This window comes from Pinus tabuliformis, chromosome 2_1, assembly GCF_031772625.1.
Source record: "Pinus tabuliformis cultivar Carrire ecotype Pingquan chromosome 2_1, CPIR1, whole genome shotgun sequence".
Lineage (NCBI taxonomy): Eukaryota > Viridiplantae > Streptophyta > Pinopsida > Pinales > Pinaceae > Pinus > Pinus tabuliformis.
In genome coordinates, this window is record NC_142299.1 from 209,670,085 (window position 1) to 209,686,530 (window position 16,446).

General features: G+C 38.0%; 1 protein-coding gene across 5 annotated transcripts in view; it reads left to right on the plus strand.

The window, feature by feature from the left end:
- The first annotated feature begins 281 nt into the window (after window positions 1-281).
- Window positions 282-16,446, plus strand: part of LOC149199487 (uncharacterized) — a 129,386-nt gene continuing 113,221 nt past the window's right edge. Inside the window, exons 1-3 of one of the 5 annotated variants that reach the window (XM_089402460.1) lie at window positions 286-597; window positions 3,666-3,711; window positions 3,975-4,156. In XM_089402460.1, coding sequence (XP_089258586.1) covers window positions 4,001-4,156 — 156 coding nt within the window. In that variant the 5' untranslated portion in view covers window positions 286-597; window positions 3,666-3,711; window positions 3,975-4,000. Of the gene's footprint in view, window positions 598-3,665; window positions 3,712-3,755; window positions 3,778-3,974; window positions 4,157-16,446 lie in introns of those variants that run through there. The other 4 variants (XM_089402463.1, XM_089402462.1, XM_089402459.1 and 1 more) reach the window with 4 other exon arrangements.

Consider the following 16,446-nt stretch of genomic DNA (forward strand, 5'->3'; position numbering starts at 1 on the left):
ACTTAAACTATACATTTAAACCCACTTAAACTATACATTTAAATTGATCCTAAGAGAATAGACATTTTATTTTTTTAACATTTTTTAAAATATATTTTATCCAACAAAAAATTATAAATTTAAATTTTCGAGAATTTTAAAAACTAAATCTATTTATGCATTAAAAACATATGTATTTAAGTAATTAGACTAAACCCAACCACCAATATTTTTTTTTTTTTTTTTTTAATAAATTACAAAAACTTAGAAAGGCCAAAACATTCCTTTCTTTAAAGTCTATACCAAAAGAATCGAAATCAGAGGCATTACAAAAGCAACAGGAGAAGAAACACGGTCCATTAAGTAATTCATTGATAATCCAAGTCTAGGGGTTTGCATAAACTACCGTCAATCTGCTGCTAAATCACAGCCGAACCGCCTGCACACCCATTTCTCATCAAACCACTACAATAACATCGACACATGCGACACCAGCGCTATGAACATCCCAAACATTCAAATATGCAGCCAAAATTGAAATAGATTGCGGTATATAGAGTCACATTGAGGTCCCTGACTAACCCAATTACGAGTTCTCAGCGATATGGTGAACAACAGGTAAGCCTGGATCTTTCCTGCAAAACATAAAGAATCAAAACAAATCGAGTAGCTAGAATTAATGGCTATATGAAAGCCTTTTATGTTTGTGTTCCTGAAATAGCTATTGGGTTGTATCAGATAAACTTGATTTTTGCCACAGTGAGTTCTTCAACGAATGTTGATGGTGCCCTGATGATTTAAACCCTAATGGTTTTTTAATTCAAACTCAAGCCTGGGCGTCCTTCGGTCTCTTATACCATGCTTTGGTACAGATGAGAGCATGGAGAAAATAAATTGCGGTATTACTCCCTACATAATTGAGAGCATGGAGAGAATAAATTGCGGCATTACTCCCTACATAATTGAGAGCATGGAGAAAATAAATTGCGGCATTACTCCCTACATAATTGAGAGCATGGAGAAAATATATTGCGGCATTACTCCCTACATAATTGAGGCCTTACAATAACTCTCAAGTGGGAGGGTTGATCTGCTAACAGGCATTTGTCCACTTTCTGTAGGGAGGACTTAGATAGCAGTCAAGTTTGGGACACATATACCCAATTTTGTCAGGTTGGCATATTCTCAACCATGGCTTTGGTGAATAAAGATGTTGCCAGAATCTTTCACCAGGAGAGTCGTTCCTCATTCCATTCCCGTCTCGCGTCTCCATTAGTGCATTCCAAATCAATTTTATCTCGGTAAATTTACATGGATTTGTGGGTTTATGTTTCTTATCTCCATAAACTCTTTTTGCCCCATTTCTCGTTTGATTCCGTCTGGTTTCTCGTTTTCGTTTCTGGTCATATATCACTAATCCACCTGTCAAATGGGCAACCAAAAATAGACAGCCAAAGCAAATCTAAAAGGGGAGCCAACAACCTACATACTGGATGCTTAATTCTTTTGGGTAGAACTTTCGTTCCTTTAAATTTGTAACTCCGTGTTTATTTGGTTGCTTATGAATTTTTGGATCATCGTGGTCAATCTGCTTGTAATTTGTGGTTCATCCACATACGGTTTTGCTCATAGTGGTCCTGGTGATTCAAGGTACTCTCCAAATCACCTTCCCCAAAACCTGAGGGGAAGAGGTTGAATGATAAATGCTCATTAGTTTGCCTTTTCCAAAGCTGCCAGACTCATTTCAGCATTTGGCTTGGGATGGCTGGAGAGTCAAGAGTTGACTTGGGACTTGGCAAGACTCGGGAGTTGACTTAGGACTCAGCAAGACGCCATAGTTTACTTGGCAAAACTTGGGAGTTGACTCAGCAAGCTCAGGAGTTGACTGGGCAGACTCCTGAGTCAGAGTTGTTGACTGACTCAGTTAGTGAGTCAGGCCAAGACATGGCCTGACTTGACCCGTTTTGGGACCCAAACCAAGTCAGACTGCCAAGTCTGGGTAGACTTGACTGAGTCTGGTAACTATGGCTTCTGTGTGCCAACAAGTTACAACTGACTCAGTTAGTGAGTCAGGCCAACTTCCAAGTCATGACCTGACTTGACCCGTTTTGAGACCCAAATGAACTCAGACCTGCAAGTCCAGGTTGATTTGACAGACTCTAGTAACTATGGCTTCTGTGTGCCACCCTGCAGAGAAATCAAGTTCCACTCGGGAGGGGGGTGGTGTTCTTATAATTTTAGTGGTAATGGAATGTTAGGCTCGAAGAGAAAGCTAAGGTAAAAACAACGAAACATGCAGCACTAGAGTGGAATGCTGCAAACAGATATGTCTAGGCTGTAACAAAGACTAACAAGTTAACAGCTTAGAGTGAACTTAAAAGTTTAATAGTGTAACTTATCAAGTTTGAAATCTGTGATTTGGACCATGAATGGCATAGTTATTTTAAATGGCAAGTGGTACGGCAGTTTCATGTATGCAAACGAGGACAATAAAATATGTTTATATATCTTTGCGAGAAGGGATTCTTCATTGGCTGTTGTTTCAGGATATAGTTCATTCAGGTCAAGGGTTCATTGATTATCCAGAATGCTGGATAAGAAGAGTTCAAGTATCTTCTCTCTTTATCTTTCTATATAAAAATGAAACATAGGATGAAAGCAGACATCATTCAAGGAAGACACATTTCTGGGGTTGGATCTGTTAAGGTTGTATCCTGAAGGGTAATTAGGGTCTTTATCTTGTTTTCTTTCTAGTTCACACTTTTGTTTTATGACATATTTTGTCTTTGTTGTTTGTGTTTAAACATTTTCAATATGTATTCAATCTTTATCAACTTAGATTTTAACTGTAAAACAATTGCTTGAGAGTTAGATGGCCTTTCATTCTCATAAATGGGTATAGGGGTTATCCTTTCTACTGAACCCATCAATATTTTATCCTTTATAACAAGGAGTGTACAGGCTGAAATAAAGATAGAACCAAATTATGATGGCATACTTCATTGAATGGGAGGTCACCCGATCACCTAATAAAGAAACTTGTCACACATAGTGACATGTGTGCACTTCAAAATGATTAAACGATTGTTTAAAATATTGAGCAACGAGGGTGCTGTCTCTTTAGAGAACCCCTGCTATGTTGCTTTTGACAGCATCTTGTGCATGTGCTATTTTTAGACATTGAGGACCATCCAAACTTCCGCTGTCTCATGTAATTAGCTGTATTTTTGTAGGAAATATTTCCAATTTGGTATGTGTTTGATAAAATTTGCACTTGAACAATTTGTGAGATTATATAATGGCTTCTCGCTTTTTATCAAGAACATTAAAACCTCTGCATAGAAACATGCATTGAAAATTCCAACTCACAATCAACTCAACTTATTGTGCAGTTAACTGATCCTCAATTTAATAGACTTGGACACATTTCGATTTTTGAAAACATCACTATGTGAATCTTGTTTATTCTAATTGTAAACAGATCTATTGTTTTTGTTTTGTTTTGAAATTAAATATTTGCTTTGTGTAGTGTGAAAAGTTATTCTTTATTAAGTAGAGAGATGAAACTGGTATTTTTGTTCTGGTTCTGTGAACTTCAATATCTATAAGTGTGTATTATTATTATTTTTAAATATTTGTATCTATTTTGTACATGCTTCATTGCATATTGGAAAACACATTTCCAGAATTCTTGTCAAAGCAAAACTCCAGGATCTTGCAAAACCTGGGCAAGTATATATCCTGATTCCCATGTTCTCCATAACTAGTACTGTTGTACTGCCTTTGACCCATTACAAGGTGACTAGAACATCCATTTAAGTTTACTGCATGATCCTACTATTCTTCAAATTGAAATGATGTTCCTATCCTGTTTCATTGGGGTTGTTTTTCAAACCATAGCTGAAGATGTATAAGAGACAGTTCAAGCACTTGGAATCAAATTTAGAAGGGGGTTTTCTAGTAAGCTTATTTGACACTTGCCTTCATGTCTCAAGGTGTACAGTGGAACTAGAGGCTGAAGATGTCGAGACCTGTGGCATTGGTATTTGTATTAGTGCTACTAATACTGACATCTCAATTTGAATGGAATCAACAGTTTGTCAATGAGGCAGAGCCAAATCTAGCGCTTTCTAAACAACAACAGATTTCACACAAGCAGGAACTTATCAAGGAGCAGGTGAATTCTCTGATGGTTCCATTGCAATTGTAAAGTATCAATTTCATAGATAGTGCCCCTTTGCATTAATAGATACTCTAACGCAATCTGTTCATTATATATTGCATGTACTGTACATATTGAAATTTGATTTGCCTATAATTAGATCTCAGTTAGACTTGCTGGTTCATTTATTGTCTTCCGAGCATTAGCCTTCACTCTCTTATTTTCCAATTATGCATATGGCTACTCTGTCACAAGATGAAAAAGTATGCAAAATGATCAAGATATAGGAGGATGAATGTCCAGGTGAATTAAACCACCTGGAACGATATCTCGAAATAATATTTCATCAGTCGAACTGGAAATCAAACTTGGAAGGAAATAAATTCAGAACCTAAATTTGTGTTCGCCTTGATGCTGCCATAAATCTGTCAAATCCCTGTAAAACATATTCAACAAATATAAGGCACAATGTTCATACATATATTTTGAGCATCTGGGCTTAAGGCTTAATGCATAATTTCAGAATAAAATGTACAGATAAACATATGCAAATATCTATTTACACTTGGAACAGTTTCAAATCTGGTTCCATTTAACAACCCTTTGTCATCGATAAAACATTTATAGCAACAGAGAAACCTTACTGCAAAGGGAAAGGGAAGCCTTGCATCCCCCGCAGGGAAGCATATACTGTTTCACTTTTGTTGGACCTAGACTAATGCTAATGAGGGGATATAAATGAGGAGATGGCTCTTGCTAGGTCTACAGAGTTTATGGCTGAATTGACATAGCAGTGTGATATGTGATTGGCAATCTTGTCAATTGGGTGTAACCCAAGTGCTTGTGAGGAAAAGTTGTTACCTTCTGCACCTGGCTTCAAATCTCACTCTGTGACATGTTTTCTCTTAATGATCTGGTTGCTGATGAGCTATATATAATATGTTCATGAGTTTTTGACTTGGCCTTGTGCCCTGAGGAATCTACGGTCTACCTTGTGTACTATCCCTTGGAACGAGAGTAAGTGCCCGAGAGGTTTCCTCCGGGATATATCACTTGGAAAAAATTGTCATTGGTGATCTCACTATTCAAGATATGTCTCAATTTTTCATAGACTTAGTAAGAGCCTGCACTGCCACTTGTGTATGTATGCTTCATATGGATTGGATAAATATTATGGGCCAATAAGAGAGCTCTGGAAATATGACAATAACTCGACTTCCCTTTAGAATTTGTGGGTTAAACTGATCTATAATGACACATTAGAATCGTTTGGAGGCATACTGCAAAGAAATGCAGATTGTTTGGTATTGATTAAAATTGAGGCAGGTGGATTTATGAATATTTATAACATGATGGAAAATGATTACTTAGAATGTAGATCATATTTCTATATGCTAAGTGGGCATGTCTATTCATTGTTGACTATTAAACACAGTTTTTGATATAATCACTGATTTTTCAGCGATGTCCCAAAAAATCACGGAAAAATCGCAATTTTTTCCATCAGCGATTTCCTCCTTTTATTTATTTTTTCTGAATTTTTTTCCAATTTTGAAAAAATGAATATATATGTATTTTTTATGTTTGTCGTGGTTTGCCGATTCTTTTGCTGATGTTGCTGAGAAGATGTTTTATGGACCCTCGCCGATGCTAATTCTTTCAACACTAATTCAACATATAGTAATCAATTGATTTTTACTTCTTGGACTATAATTGGTTTCATAACAATGGTTGCTAAGATCCAATGAGGTAGTGGGCCTCTGAATGGCATGTGGCAGACAGTGGAGGATTAGGATGTCAAGTGAAAATTGATGGACTTGGTCAATCGTGACATGACACAGATCGAAAATAGAAGGCCACAATCATGGCAAGATCAATGATCCAAATCCAACAATGGGCAAAGATGAGCCCCAACGTCAGGAAACAATCAATGCAACTCACACAGATAAGTGAGAAGTGCTTGAAGATCAAGTATAAGCAGTGATACATGTATACGTTGTATCTGTGTTCTCACCTACCTGATGAAACTGATATTTTCTCACTTTGAAGGCAGGAAGGGAAAAATTGTCAAGATGCTCCAAGTTGTTGAGAAATCTAGGGCATAGGGATGCGGTAATTTCTATTGAATGATAACTGCTTGTGATGCAACTTTTACTTAGTCTTTTATTAGATGTCAGGAAACAATCAATGCAACTCACACAGATAAGTGTGAAGTGCTTGAAGATCAAGTATAAGCAGTGATACATGTATACGTTGTATCTGTGTTCTTACCTACCTGATGAAACTGATATTTTCTCACTTTGAAGGCAGAAAGGGAAAAATTGTCAAGATGCTCCAAGTCGTTGAGAAATCTAGGGCATAGGGATGAGGTGATTTCTCTTGAATGATAACTGCTTGGGATGCAACTTATACTTAGTCTTTTATTAGCTTCTTTCTTTCTCTTGATTATGTTAATGTTTTCTATCATCAAACAGCTACCAAATCATAAATAAGCATGAGATAAGGGACACAAAATGTAGGCTATCAGCCAGGGGCAAAACCTCTCCAACTTGAGAGGAAAACCCAAACGAATTCTTCTTCTTATAGAATCTTCAAGTGAATTCCAAGACCAAGACCCTTGACCTACTAACCTCTCCAAGACCAAGTCACAAGGCTTCTTTATTCTTCCTTGAGTCAACACTAGTCAAACTGATTGTTCCATCAAGGATCTCGGCTTCTCTTCAGATTTCGGACTACTGCCACAACCCTGCAACTCTCGGTCTCTTCATAAACCCTAGTTACAGCACATGTAAGGGATAGACAATGATTTCATTCCTTGATTGCCTCTGCTTGGATAGTATGACCTTCTCCTGCAATTCGGCTTGATGGATGTCTTGTTTTCTTCCTTGATTCAGCTTCTAAGATGACTGTAATAACCTCAACTTTTTCTGCAGCAGATGACACTATATTCCCTTGCATGTGTGAAAGGTATTTTCCCCAAAAACAGATCTAAATTATTTCGGCTTTTTATCCTCCTTTCTTCGCTTGATGGTAGGCTACTTCTCTTATGTTTCTCGCACTTGATATCTTGTTTCAGATGCTTGATTGAATGGTTTCTCAAGAGAGGCCGAGTCCTCTCTCTCTATATAGTGATCTGCCCATGAAATAGGCCGACTTGTGCAAGTGAGTAGGCTGACATGCTCTTCTAGAATGATCTCCATCTTCTTTTGAGGGCCGACTTGGAGTGCTTGTGACAAGGTCTTGGAGGGTTAATGACTCAAACAAATTCTCTTTTTACAATATGTAACATGCCCAAATGGGTCTTCAATACATGACATTGACTTACTAGACTTTATGACTTAATAACCAAACCTAATAGCTCACAATGGGAGCTTGATCTACAAAATAAAATTCCTTGAGCATGAAACCCATGCCTCAAGCATAACAAAATAATTTTATTTTTCTTCTTTTCATTAATTACATAAAATCATAATTTACATGTCATTATGAAGACCGAACCTAGTTACATATTTCAATACAAGTAATGTCCAAAGCAAGGAGTGATTGCAAGGTGTAGTTGATAAGATAAGATAATTTTATTAATATCCATGAATGAATGAAAAAATGTAACAATGTTGAAATTTAACTAGTATCGGTCTTCATAATGTATTTTTGTCATTTGTAAATTTTTGTTGGTAAAAAAGAATTTTATTGAAAGCATGGGTTTCGTGCTCTTTATTTCTAGTCAAAAGAAAGTTATGACTCTAACAAATTCTCTTTTTACAATATGTAACATGCCCAAATGGGTCTTCAATACATGACATTGACTTACTAGACTTTATGACTTAATAACCAAACCTAATAGCTCACAATGGGAGCTTGATCTACAAAATAAAATTCCTTCAGCATGAAACCTGTTGTAGCCTAGGTTGTACAGGCACCACGACAACCACTCAGGGCAGGGGCTGTCACTCTGATCCCCGCCTACTCTGTTCTAGCCGTCTCCCAACAACAGGCTATGGGGGGTAGTCCCTATGGAATGAGGTGAAGGAAAACAAGTTGGAAACCAATTTGCTTGGGAGACATGGATGAGTGGCCTAGCTACTTGGTAAAAATTTAGCAAGATTAATGATTAGATTAGATTTTCAAGTATGAGACCAGTGCCTTATGGAGTCACAATTCTTGCTTAATGTAAATTAATGCCAAGTAATCAGATGGACACCCGTTGCTTGAATGATCGACTAGCCTATATGATATGCAAATCCTAGGGTCTATGTGTGATGTAATGATCTTGGTTATTTTTAATTATATGCCTAATCTAAATAGAACCTCTCCCCTAATTGTTTTGAGAAACAGTCCTCAGAGTAGGTTGTGAAATGGAAGCCAACGGGAAGCAGACAACGGTCTGGCTAACGATAACTCCCCCAGTGTTCCACCGACCCAGTGCCTTCGGCACTGCAGAGACTGTGGCTCTGACGATTGCAAGGTCACTGTGTTAACCACTAAGAAGAGTTGAATCTCTCAAGCTAATTGGAAAAGGGTTGTCCTAGATCTCTATCGACCTAGCTTATGTTAGGAGGCAAATTTTAATGCAATCTAAAACTAGTATGCTTGTGCAAGCGATTATGAGTGAGACTTTTAGGTGAGATTGCATAAATGTTCCCTAAATTGCTTAATTATATTTTACCCCGATTATGATGTTAAGTACTTCACAATATTTAGAAAAGGTAATCTCAGCCAAAAGACAAGTGTTAGATTTCAATAGTGCCAGCAAGAAATAAATATATCCACAAGATACAATTGCTCAAGAATATATAGATCAACAATTGATAAACAATAGAGCAACAATTAACCAATGATTTAGTATGATAAGCCAATGACCATTATCCACAAGAGGCAATAAGTGTTCTTAGCCAATACTCCTCAAAACAATATGATTTACCAATTTCGAGTTAAGAACACTTACTTGTAGTTTAGATCACCACCAATTAGATGCACAAATGAAACAAGTTATTTCAATACCAATTGGAATAGAGAGACTTAGGAGCAATTTATGTACTTAAACCAAAGATTTGAAATGTGCTTAGAGAGTGAGCTTTGTAGACGTGAATTACAAACTTTGTAGCATATAAAATCACAATGAAACACAATGTTAGCCTTTTCCACAATATCAATGGCAACAACTAGGAACAATAGAGTGTGAAATTATGAAAGCACTTATGCAATTTATGTTTCAATGACCTTTTAATGACCAATAAGTGACTGTTATGAGAACAATAAAGAAATTTATGATAGCAGTAAGTAAACTTGCTTTAGATGCCAAATTCAAAGTGCATATGCTAGCCCAATGTGAAGAATAGAAACCCAATTACCAAATCAACTTTGCCAACTCAAGAATTTGGATGGATTAGCCTTTCAAAAATGCAATTTACCACTGTTAAATCAGATTTATTATGCAGATATATCACTCATCAAATCTTCTAAATTCATGCCAAACTGTGATTGCCCAACTTATGCAATTTATTCCTTAATATGCCAAGTAACTTATGAATGATTTTTTAGGCCAATTTAGGATGTTTTTATCACTGTTATGAGTTAATTCACTTGCTGAAGTAAAATAGTGAGGAAACAAGGGTTAGGAGATCAAACCCTTAGGCCTTGAAGCCTACTAGCCCAACTTGTGCAAAATTTTGTCCAATAACTTGATACCTGAAACACAAGTTTTAGGCCAATTTTCTTTGCAAAATACACCCACAATCAGTCAATTTTTTTTCTAGTGATAAGCATATGGCAATTTAGGGTCAAGAGAGGGCAAGAGAGAGGCCAAAATGAAGGGAAAAGGCCTCAAGAGGCCTGCGGCTAGCGTAAAAGGTCTAGTAGGCCTTACGACAAGCCCAAAAGAAGCTGCCATTGGGCTTAGGAGGGGCTGAAAGACCCAATTGGGGCTGCAGCCTAGGGTTTTGAGGCCCTAAGGCTTGCGACACCCTAGGGAAAGCCTCAAAAGAGGCATACGCAAGTCCTTTAGGGGCTGCGGCTTAAGGGAGAAGGGGATGAAGGGCAAATGGAGGAGGCCGGGTTGTATAGGCACCGCGACAACCACTTAGGGCGGGGGCTGTCACTCTGATCCCCGCCCACTCCGTTCTAGCTGTCTCCCAACAACAGGCTATGGGGGGTAGTCCCTATGGAATGAGGTGAAGGAAAACAAGTTGGGAACCAACTTGCTTGGGAGACACAGATGAGTGGCCTAGCTACTTGGTAAAATTTTAGCAAGATTAATGATTAGATTAGATTTTCAAGTATGAGACCAGTGCCTTATGGAGTCACAATTCTTGCTTAATGTAAATTAATGCCAAGTAACCGGATGGACACCTGTTGCTTGAATGATCGACTAGCCTATATGATATGCAAATCCTAGGGTCTATGTGTGATGCAATGATCTTGGTTATTTTTAATTATATGCCTGATCTAAATAGAACCTCTCCCTTAACTGTTTTGAGAAACAATCCTCAAAGTAAGTTGTGAAATGGAAGCCAATGGGAAGCAGACAACAGCCTGATTAACGATACCTCCCCCTGTGTTCCACCCACCCAGTGCCTTCGGCGCTGCAGAGACTGTGGCTTTGATGACTGCAAGGTCACTGTGTTAACCACTAAGAAGAGTTGAATCTCTCAAGCTAATTGGAAAAGGGTTGCCCTAGATCTCTATCAACCTAGCTTATGCTAGGAGGTAAATTTTAATGCAATCTAAAACTAGTATGCTTGTGCAAGAGATTATGAGTGAGACTTTTAGGTGAGATTACTTAAATGTTCCTTAAAGTACTTAATTATATTTTACCCCGATTATGATGTTAAGTACTTCACAATATTTAGAAAAGGTAATCTCAGCCAAAAGACAAGTGTTAGATCTCAATAGTGCCAGCAAGAAATAAATATATCCACAAGATACGATTGCTCAAGAATATATAGATCAACAATTGATAAACAATAGAGCAACAATTAACCAATGATTTAGTATGATAAGCCAATGACCATTATCCACAAGAGACAATAAGTGTTCTTAGCCAATACTCCTCAAAACAATATGATTTACCAATCTTGAGTTAAGAACACTTAGTTGTAGTTTAGATCACCACCAATTAGATGCACAAATGAAACAAGTTATTTCAATACCAATTGGATTAGAGAGACTTAGGAGCAATTTATGTACTTAAACCAAAGATTTGAAATGTGCTTAGAGAGTGAACTTATTAGATGTGAATTACAAACTTTGTAGCATATAAACTCACAATGAAACACAATGTTAGCCTTTTCCACAATATAATTGCCAACAACTAGGAACAATAGAGTGTGAAACTATGAGAGCACTTATGCAATTTATGTTCCAATGACCTTTTAATGAGCAATAAGTGACTGTTATGACAACGGTAAAGAAATTTATGATAGCAGTAAGTAAACTTGCTTTAGATGCCAAATTCAAAGTGCATATGCTAGCCCAATGTGATGAATAGAAACCCAATTACCAAATCAACTTTGCCAACTCAAGAATTTGGATGGATTAGCCTTTCAAAAATGCAATTTACCATTGTTATATCAGATTTATTATGCAGAGATATCAGTTATCAAATTTTCTAAATTCATGCCAAACTATAATTGCACAACTTATGCAATTTATTCCTTAATATGCCAAGCAACTTATGAATGATTTTTTAGACCAATTTAGGATGTTTTTATCACTGTTATGAGTTAATTCACTTGCTGAAGTAAAATAGTGAGGAAACAAGGGTTAGGAGATCAAACCCTTGGGTCCTAGGCCTTGAAGCCTACTAGCCTAACTTGTGCAAAATTCTATCCAATAACTTGATACATGAAAGTTGAAACACAAGTTTTAGGCCAATTTCTCTGCAAAATACACCCACAATCAGTCAATTTTTTTTTTTCAGGGATAAGCATATGGCAATTTAGGGTCAAGAGAGGGCAAGAGAGAGGCCCAAATGAAGGGAGAAGGACTCAATAGGCCCGTGGCTAGGGTAAAAGGCCTAGTAGGCCTTACGACAAGCCCAAAAGAGGTTGCCGTTAGGCTTAGGAGGGGCTGCGGCCTAGGGTTTTGAGGCCCTAAGGCTTGCGACACCCTAGGGAAAGCCTCAAAAGAGGCAGTTGCAAGCCCTTTAGGGGCTGCTTCTTAAGGGAGAAGGGGACAGAGGGCAAACGAAGGAGGCTGAGGAGAGAGGAGGAAAGGCCACAGAGGGGGACGAAGGCCTAGCGGAGGAGGGCCGAAGGGAAGGATGAAGGGTCGGCGGAGGAGGACGGAGGGTTGAGGAAGGCCGAGGAGGAGACAAAAAGGCCTTTATGGCTAGGAGGGGATGCTGTAGCCCCTAGGGCTGACAACTAGTCTCTAGGAGGCCTAAAACCCAAACACTGGAGGCTAAAAGGGGGACGCTGAAGGTTTGGAGGGGAAAACCGGGGCTAGAAGCCTTGAAAACCTTGAAACCCCTGCTCCAATTTTTTTTTTTATGCTTCAACTCTTCAATTTTTTGAAAATTCTTTTGTGGGTAGCCCTGCAAATTTTCTAAGAGATTAGATCTTACCCTCAAGGGCCTAGATCTAGCTCTTCTTCCACTTGATCCTTTGATCCAACCTGCAAAAATAAAAAAAATACAACACCCAAACCCCAAATATATACAAAATTCTAAAATCCCCAAAACTCCAATTAGCAAAGTAATTTACAATTTAAATTTACAAATTTATTTTACAAATTGTACAAGGGTTTTAAAATAAATTTTGAGAAATAATTTTATATGGTGTTTTTCCTTGATAAATGGCTAAAAATGCTTTAGAAACTCCATGCACACTATAGCCTTAGTGAAGGTTTAATCCACCATACAAATACTTAGGATCCAAACAAAATGATCCTTGTCCATAGTCTGTGAACTTGGAGACCAAGGACTGAAGTACCTGCAAACAATATGTATTATCTCAAAATAATCATATATAAGCACAACATTGGAAGCCCGTGGTCAGTACATACCACAAATCAATAAACAAATATAGTTCGAGTTGCACCCCCAAGTTTTTATTATGGCAGAAAAAATAGTTATCAGCGGGACAATAGTTTGCAATAATGCTTCAACAACAATTTACTAGCCAAAAATCTGATGGCTAGAGGCTCAACTGTCTCTCTAATTTATAACTAAATCCTCCAAGTGGAAAAATAACGGCTAGTTTCTTTGTCAAAATAATCTTGACCTTCAAATAATATTTGATCATCTTTTAATCTTAGCCGTTGAAATAAATATTTTTTGAGGAAAATTCGAAATTTTCTTTTGATCATTTTTAATTAGCTCAAAATTAATTATTTTGAGCTAATTTCCTAAAAAAATTGACTTTCACTTAACCACCAAGGTCCTATTAGAATATGTCTATTTAGTATTTAATGCTCAGTCTTCTAGCTGTTGCTAATTTTATTCTTTTAGCAGTTTCTTAGATGAAACTGTTTGTACATAGAAACCTGATGTTTCTATTATTGTAAATATCTTTGTATTATCATTGAGCTGTTTGCTCTTGTTGAATTAATTCATTCGATATTCTTTTATGGTATCAGAGCACAGGGATTTTCGAAATAATTTTTCATAGTTTGAAAAATTCAGTAGTTCATTTCGAAACTGCTCTCAGGGTCTGTAGATTTCTTGATCAGCTATCCTCTTCATTCCTTTCTAAGGTCGAGCCCTCTGTAAGCCAGGCAGCCTTCACTGAGTCTTAGCTTCGGCTTTGCTCATTGTGATAAAAGCTTACAGTCGTCAATCTCGATACAGAAAGGGATTCTCTTGAAATTAAATCCGGCATTTTGAATCCGGGGACAGCAGTCGATTTATCGGTTGAACAGTTTATCTGTTTTGAAGTCTTGTTTATTTTTGTAGCCCGTGAATTCTCAGTATTCAACCCTCGTCTTCAACCTGCGTTTTCACGGTGAATCCACAGCTGAGACGATAACCACGGGAACGTGGCATCTCAGTCTTCTTCTGTCAAGATACCTGGAATCGCACGCATATCAAGCTATTGACTTGGTGAATAAAGCTGGAAGCGGTAGCAGAAATCAAAGTTAATACGGTTTTTGTTTGAATATTTCCGCTCACGTGTTCGACAGAACCACGGCATTTTCCAGAGGTTTCGAGTATCCTCGTCAGCATTTTCTCCGACCACGAAGCTTCATTTCTCAACATCCGCGTATTCTTTTTACGTTCAGTATGTGCGACTAGCGTGATAACCAACTACACGACATTTTTTTTAAGTTCAGATTCTAGTGAAGGTTTGTTTATGTGACGGTGATACATTGAAGAACGACAGAATCCTGTTGAAGAACATTGATACAGTCAAATTTTTTTTTTTTACTCGCGTTTTTTTTGGCTCACGATTTCAACAAATCGATATACTCCAGAGATCCTCCAGATCACGTGACGGGTTTTCCAGATTCACGGGTACGGCAAACACATTACAGTGACGGCAAACAGATTCACGGGTTTGTTTTCAGATCCACGTATTTTTGGTATTTTCAGATCCACGTATTTTCCAGATCCACATAAAGGTATTTTCAAGATCCACGTATTTTCAGATCCACGTATTTTCCAGATCCACATAAAGGTATTTTCAGATCCACGTATTTTCCAGATTATAGTGACGGGTTTGACTAGAATTTGGATTAAAAAATATTGTGATTATATTTGAAACGGTGGGACCAGAAATAGCATCACAGTTATTTTTTTGAAGTGGGATCAGACCAGCATCACAGTTATCACAGATCTGAGATTTTTTTTTTGTATGCAAGTCTATTTTGTTCAAAACAGAATTTGTTAAGATTTGCTACAGTCATCTTGAAAGAAGATTTTTAAGCAGGCAGCTACACTTTGTTGTGTGTCAGACTTCTGTAAAATGGCCACTCTCACCAATCTGATGTTAGAAGGAAATCAACGCTTTAATGGCATCAACTATAACATTTGGAAACAAAGAATGCTGACCATTTTTGAATACAGGCGTCTTGATCAGCTCATTTTGGGCAAAGAGTCTCGTCCCGGTACAGCTGGTACCGATCAAGATAAATTTGATGATCGAAATAGGGAGGCTGTTATGCTTCTCAAGCTCTCTGTTGCTGATGATCAGTTACCACAGATCCCTTCTGGCAAGACCGCTACCGAAATCTGGCAACAGTTGAAAGAACTGCATGAGACATCTGACAAAAGCAGAGCATTTTTTCTCAAAAATCAGTTGTTCTCCATCATGATGGATGAACATATGTCTTTACAGGAACATCTCAACAAAATTAAAGACATTCGAGATCAGCTCGAAGCTATTGGTCGGACCATGGAGGAAGAAGATATGGTAGTCATTACTCTGAAAAGTCTACCGAAATCTTATGAACACTTCATCGAAACGCTCAACATTACAACCACAAATGTTGATCTGAAGTTTTCAGATTTATGTACCAAACTTCTGCAGCAAGATAGGTGGAAACAACAGTTTGGTAGTGGTACTTCATCAGTGCCCTCGGAAAATGCATTTGCTGCAAAATACCAGTCCTCTCATTCTTTTCAGCAGAAAGGCTCTCCTCAGTCTTTTGATCCTGCCAGGAAGAAAAGTGTGCAGTGTAATTACTGTCACAGGTTCGGTCACATGAAGAAAGATTGCCGACAGAGGATTGCTTCTGAACAGAAGAAACAGGGAGGGCCTACTCAGACAGCGAATGTTGCAGAACATTCCGAGCAGGCAGATTCTGCCTTTTACGCCTTTATGGCTAAAAGGTCTTCAGAACATGTTCCTTCCTCTGCATGGTACATTGATTCTGGTGCATCACGCCACTTCTCTCACAGGCGTGACTGGTTTATTGACTTCTCACCTTTCAGTGATTCAGTAGTATTTGGTGGAGGTGAAAAGTACAATGTAGCTGGCAGGGGTACAGTTCAAATTCATTCTGGTGGACGCACGCTCATATTTCTTAATGTATACTATGTTCCTGGTATGGAGATTAATCTGCTATCTGTCAGCCAGATTATGAGGAATTCTCCTCAGCTTGATGTTATGTTCAGTGCACACAAGTGCTCCATCATTGACAGGGAGACCAGTCTAACAGTTGCTGTTGGCCTAGAGGACCATGGTCTATACAGGCTACTTGACACCGGTGACTTTCCAGAAGTGGCTCTAGCAGCACGTGTTTCTCCCATCAGCACTCTATTGCATCAACGATATGGGCATCTCAATATGCAGTATCTCTCTCAGCTCTCTCGGGAGGGACTTGTGTCAGGATTACCTGATATTCAGACTCAGCAGTTGGGGGTATGC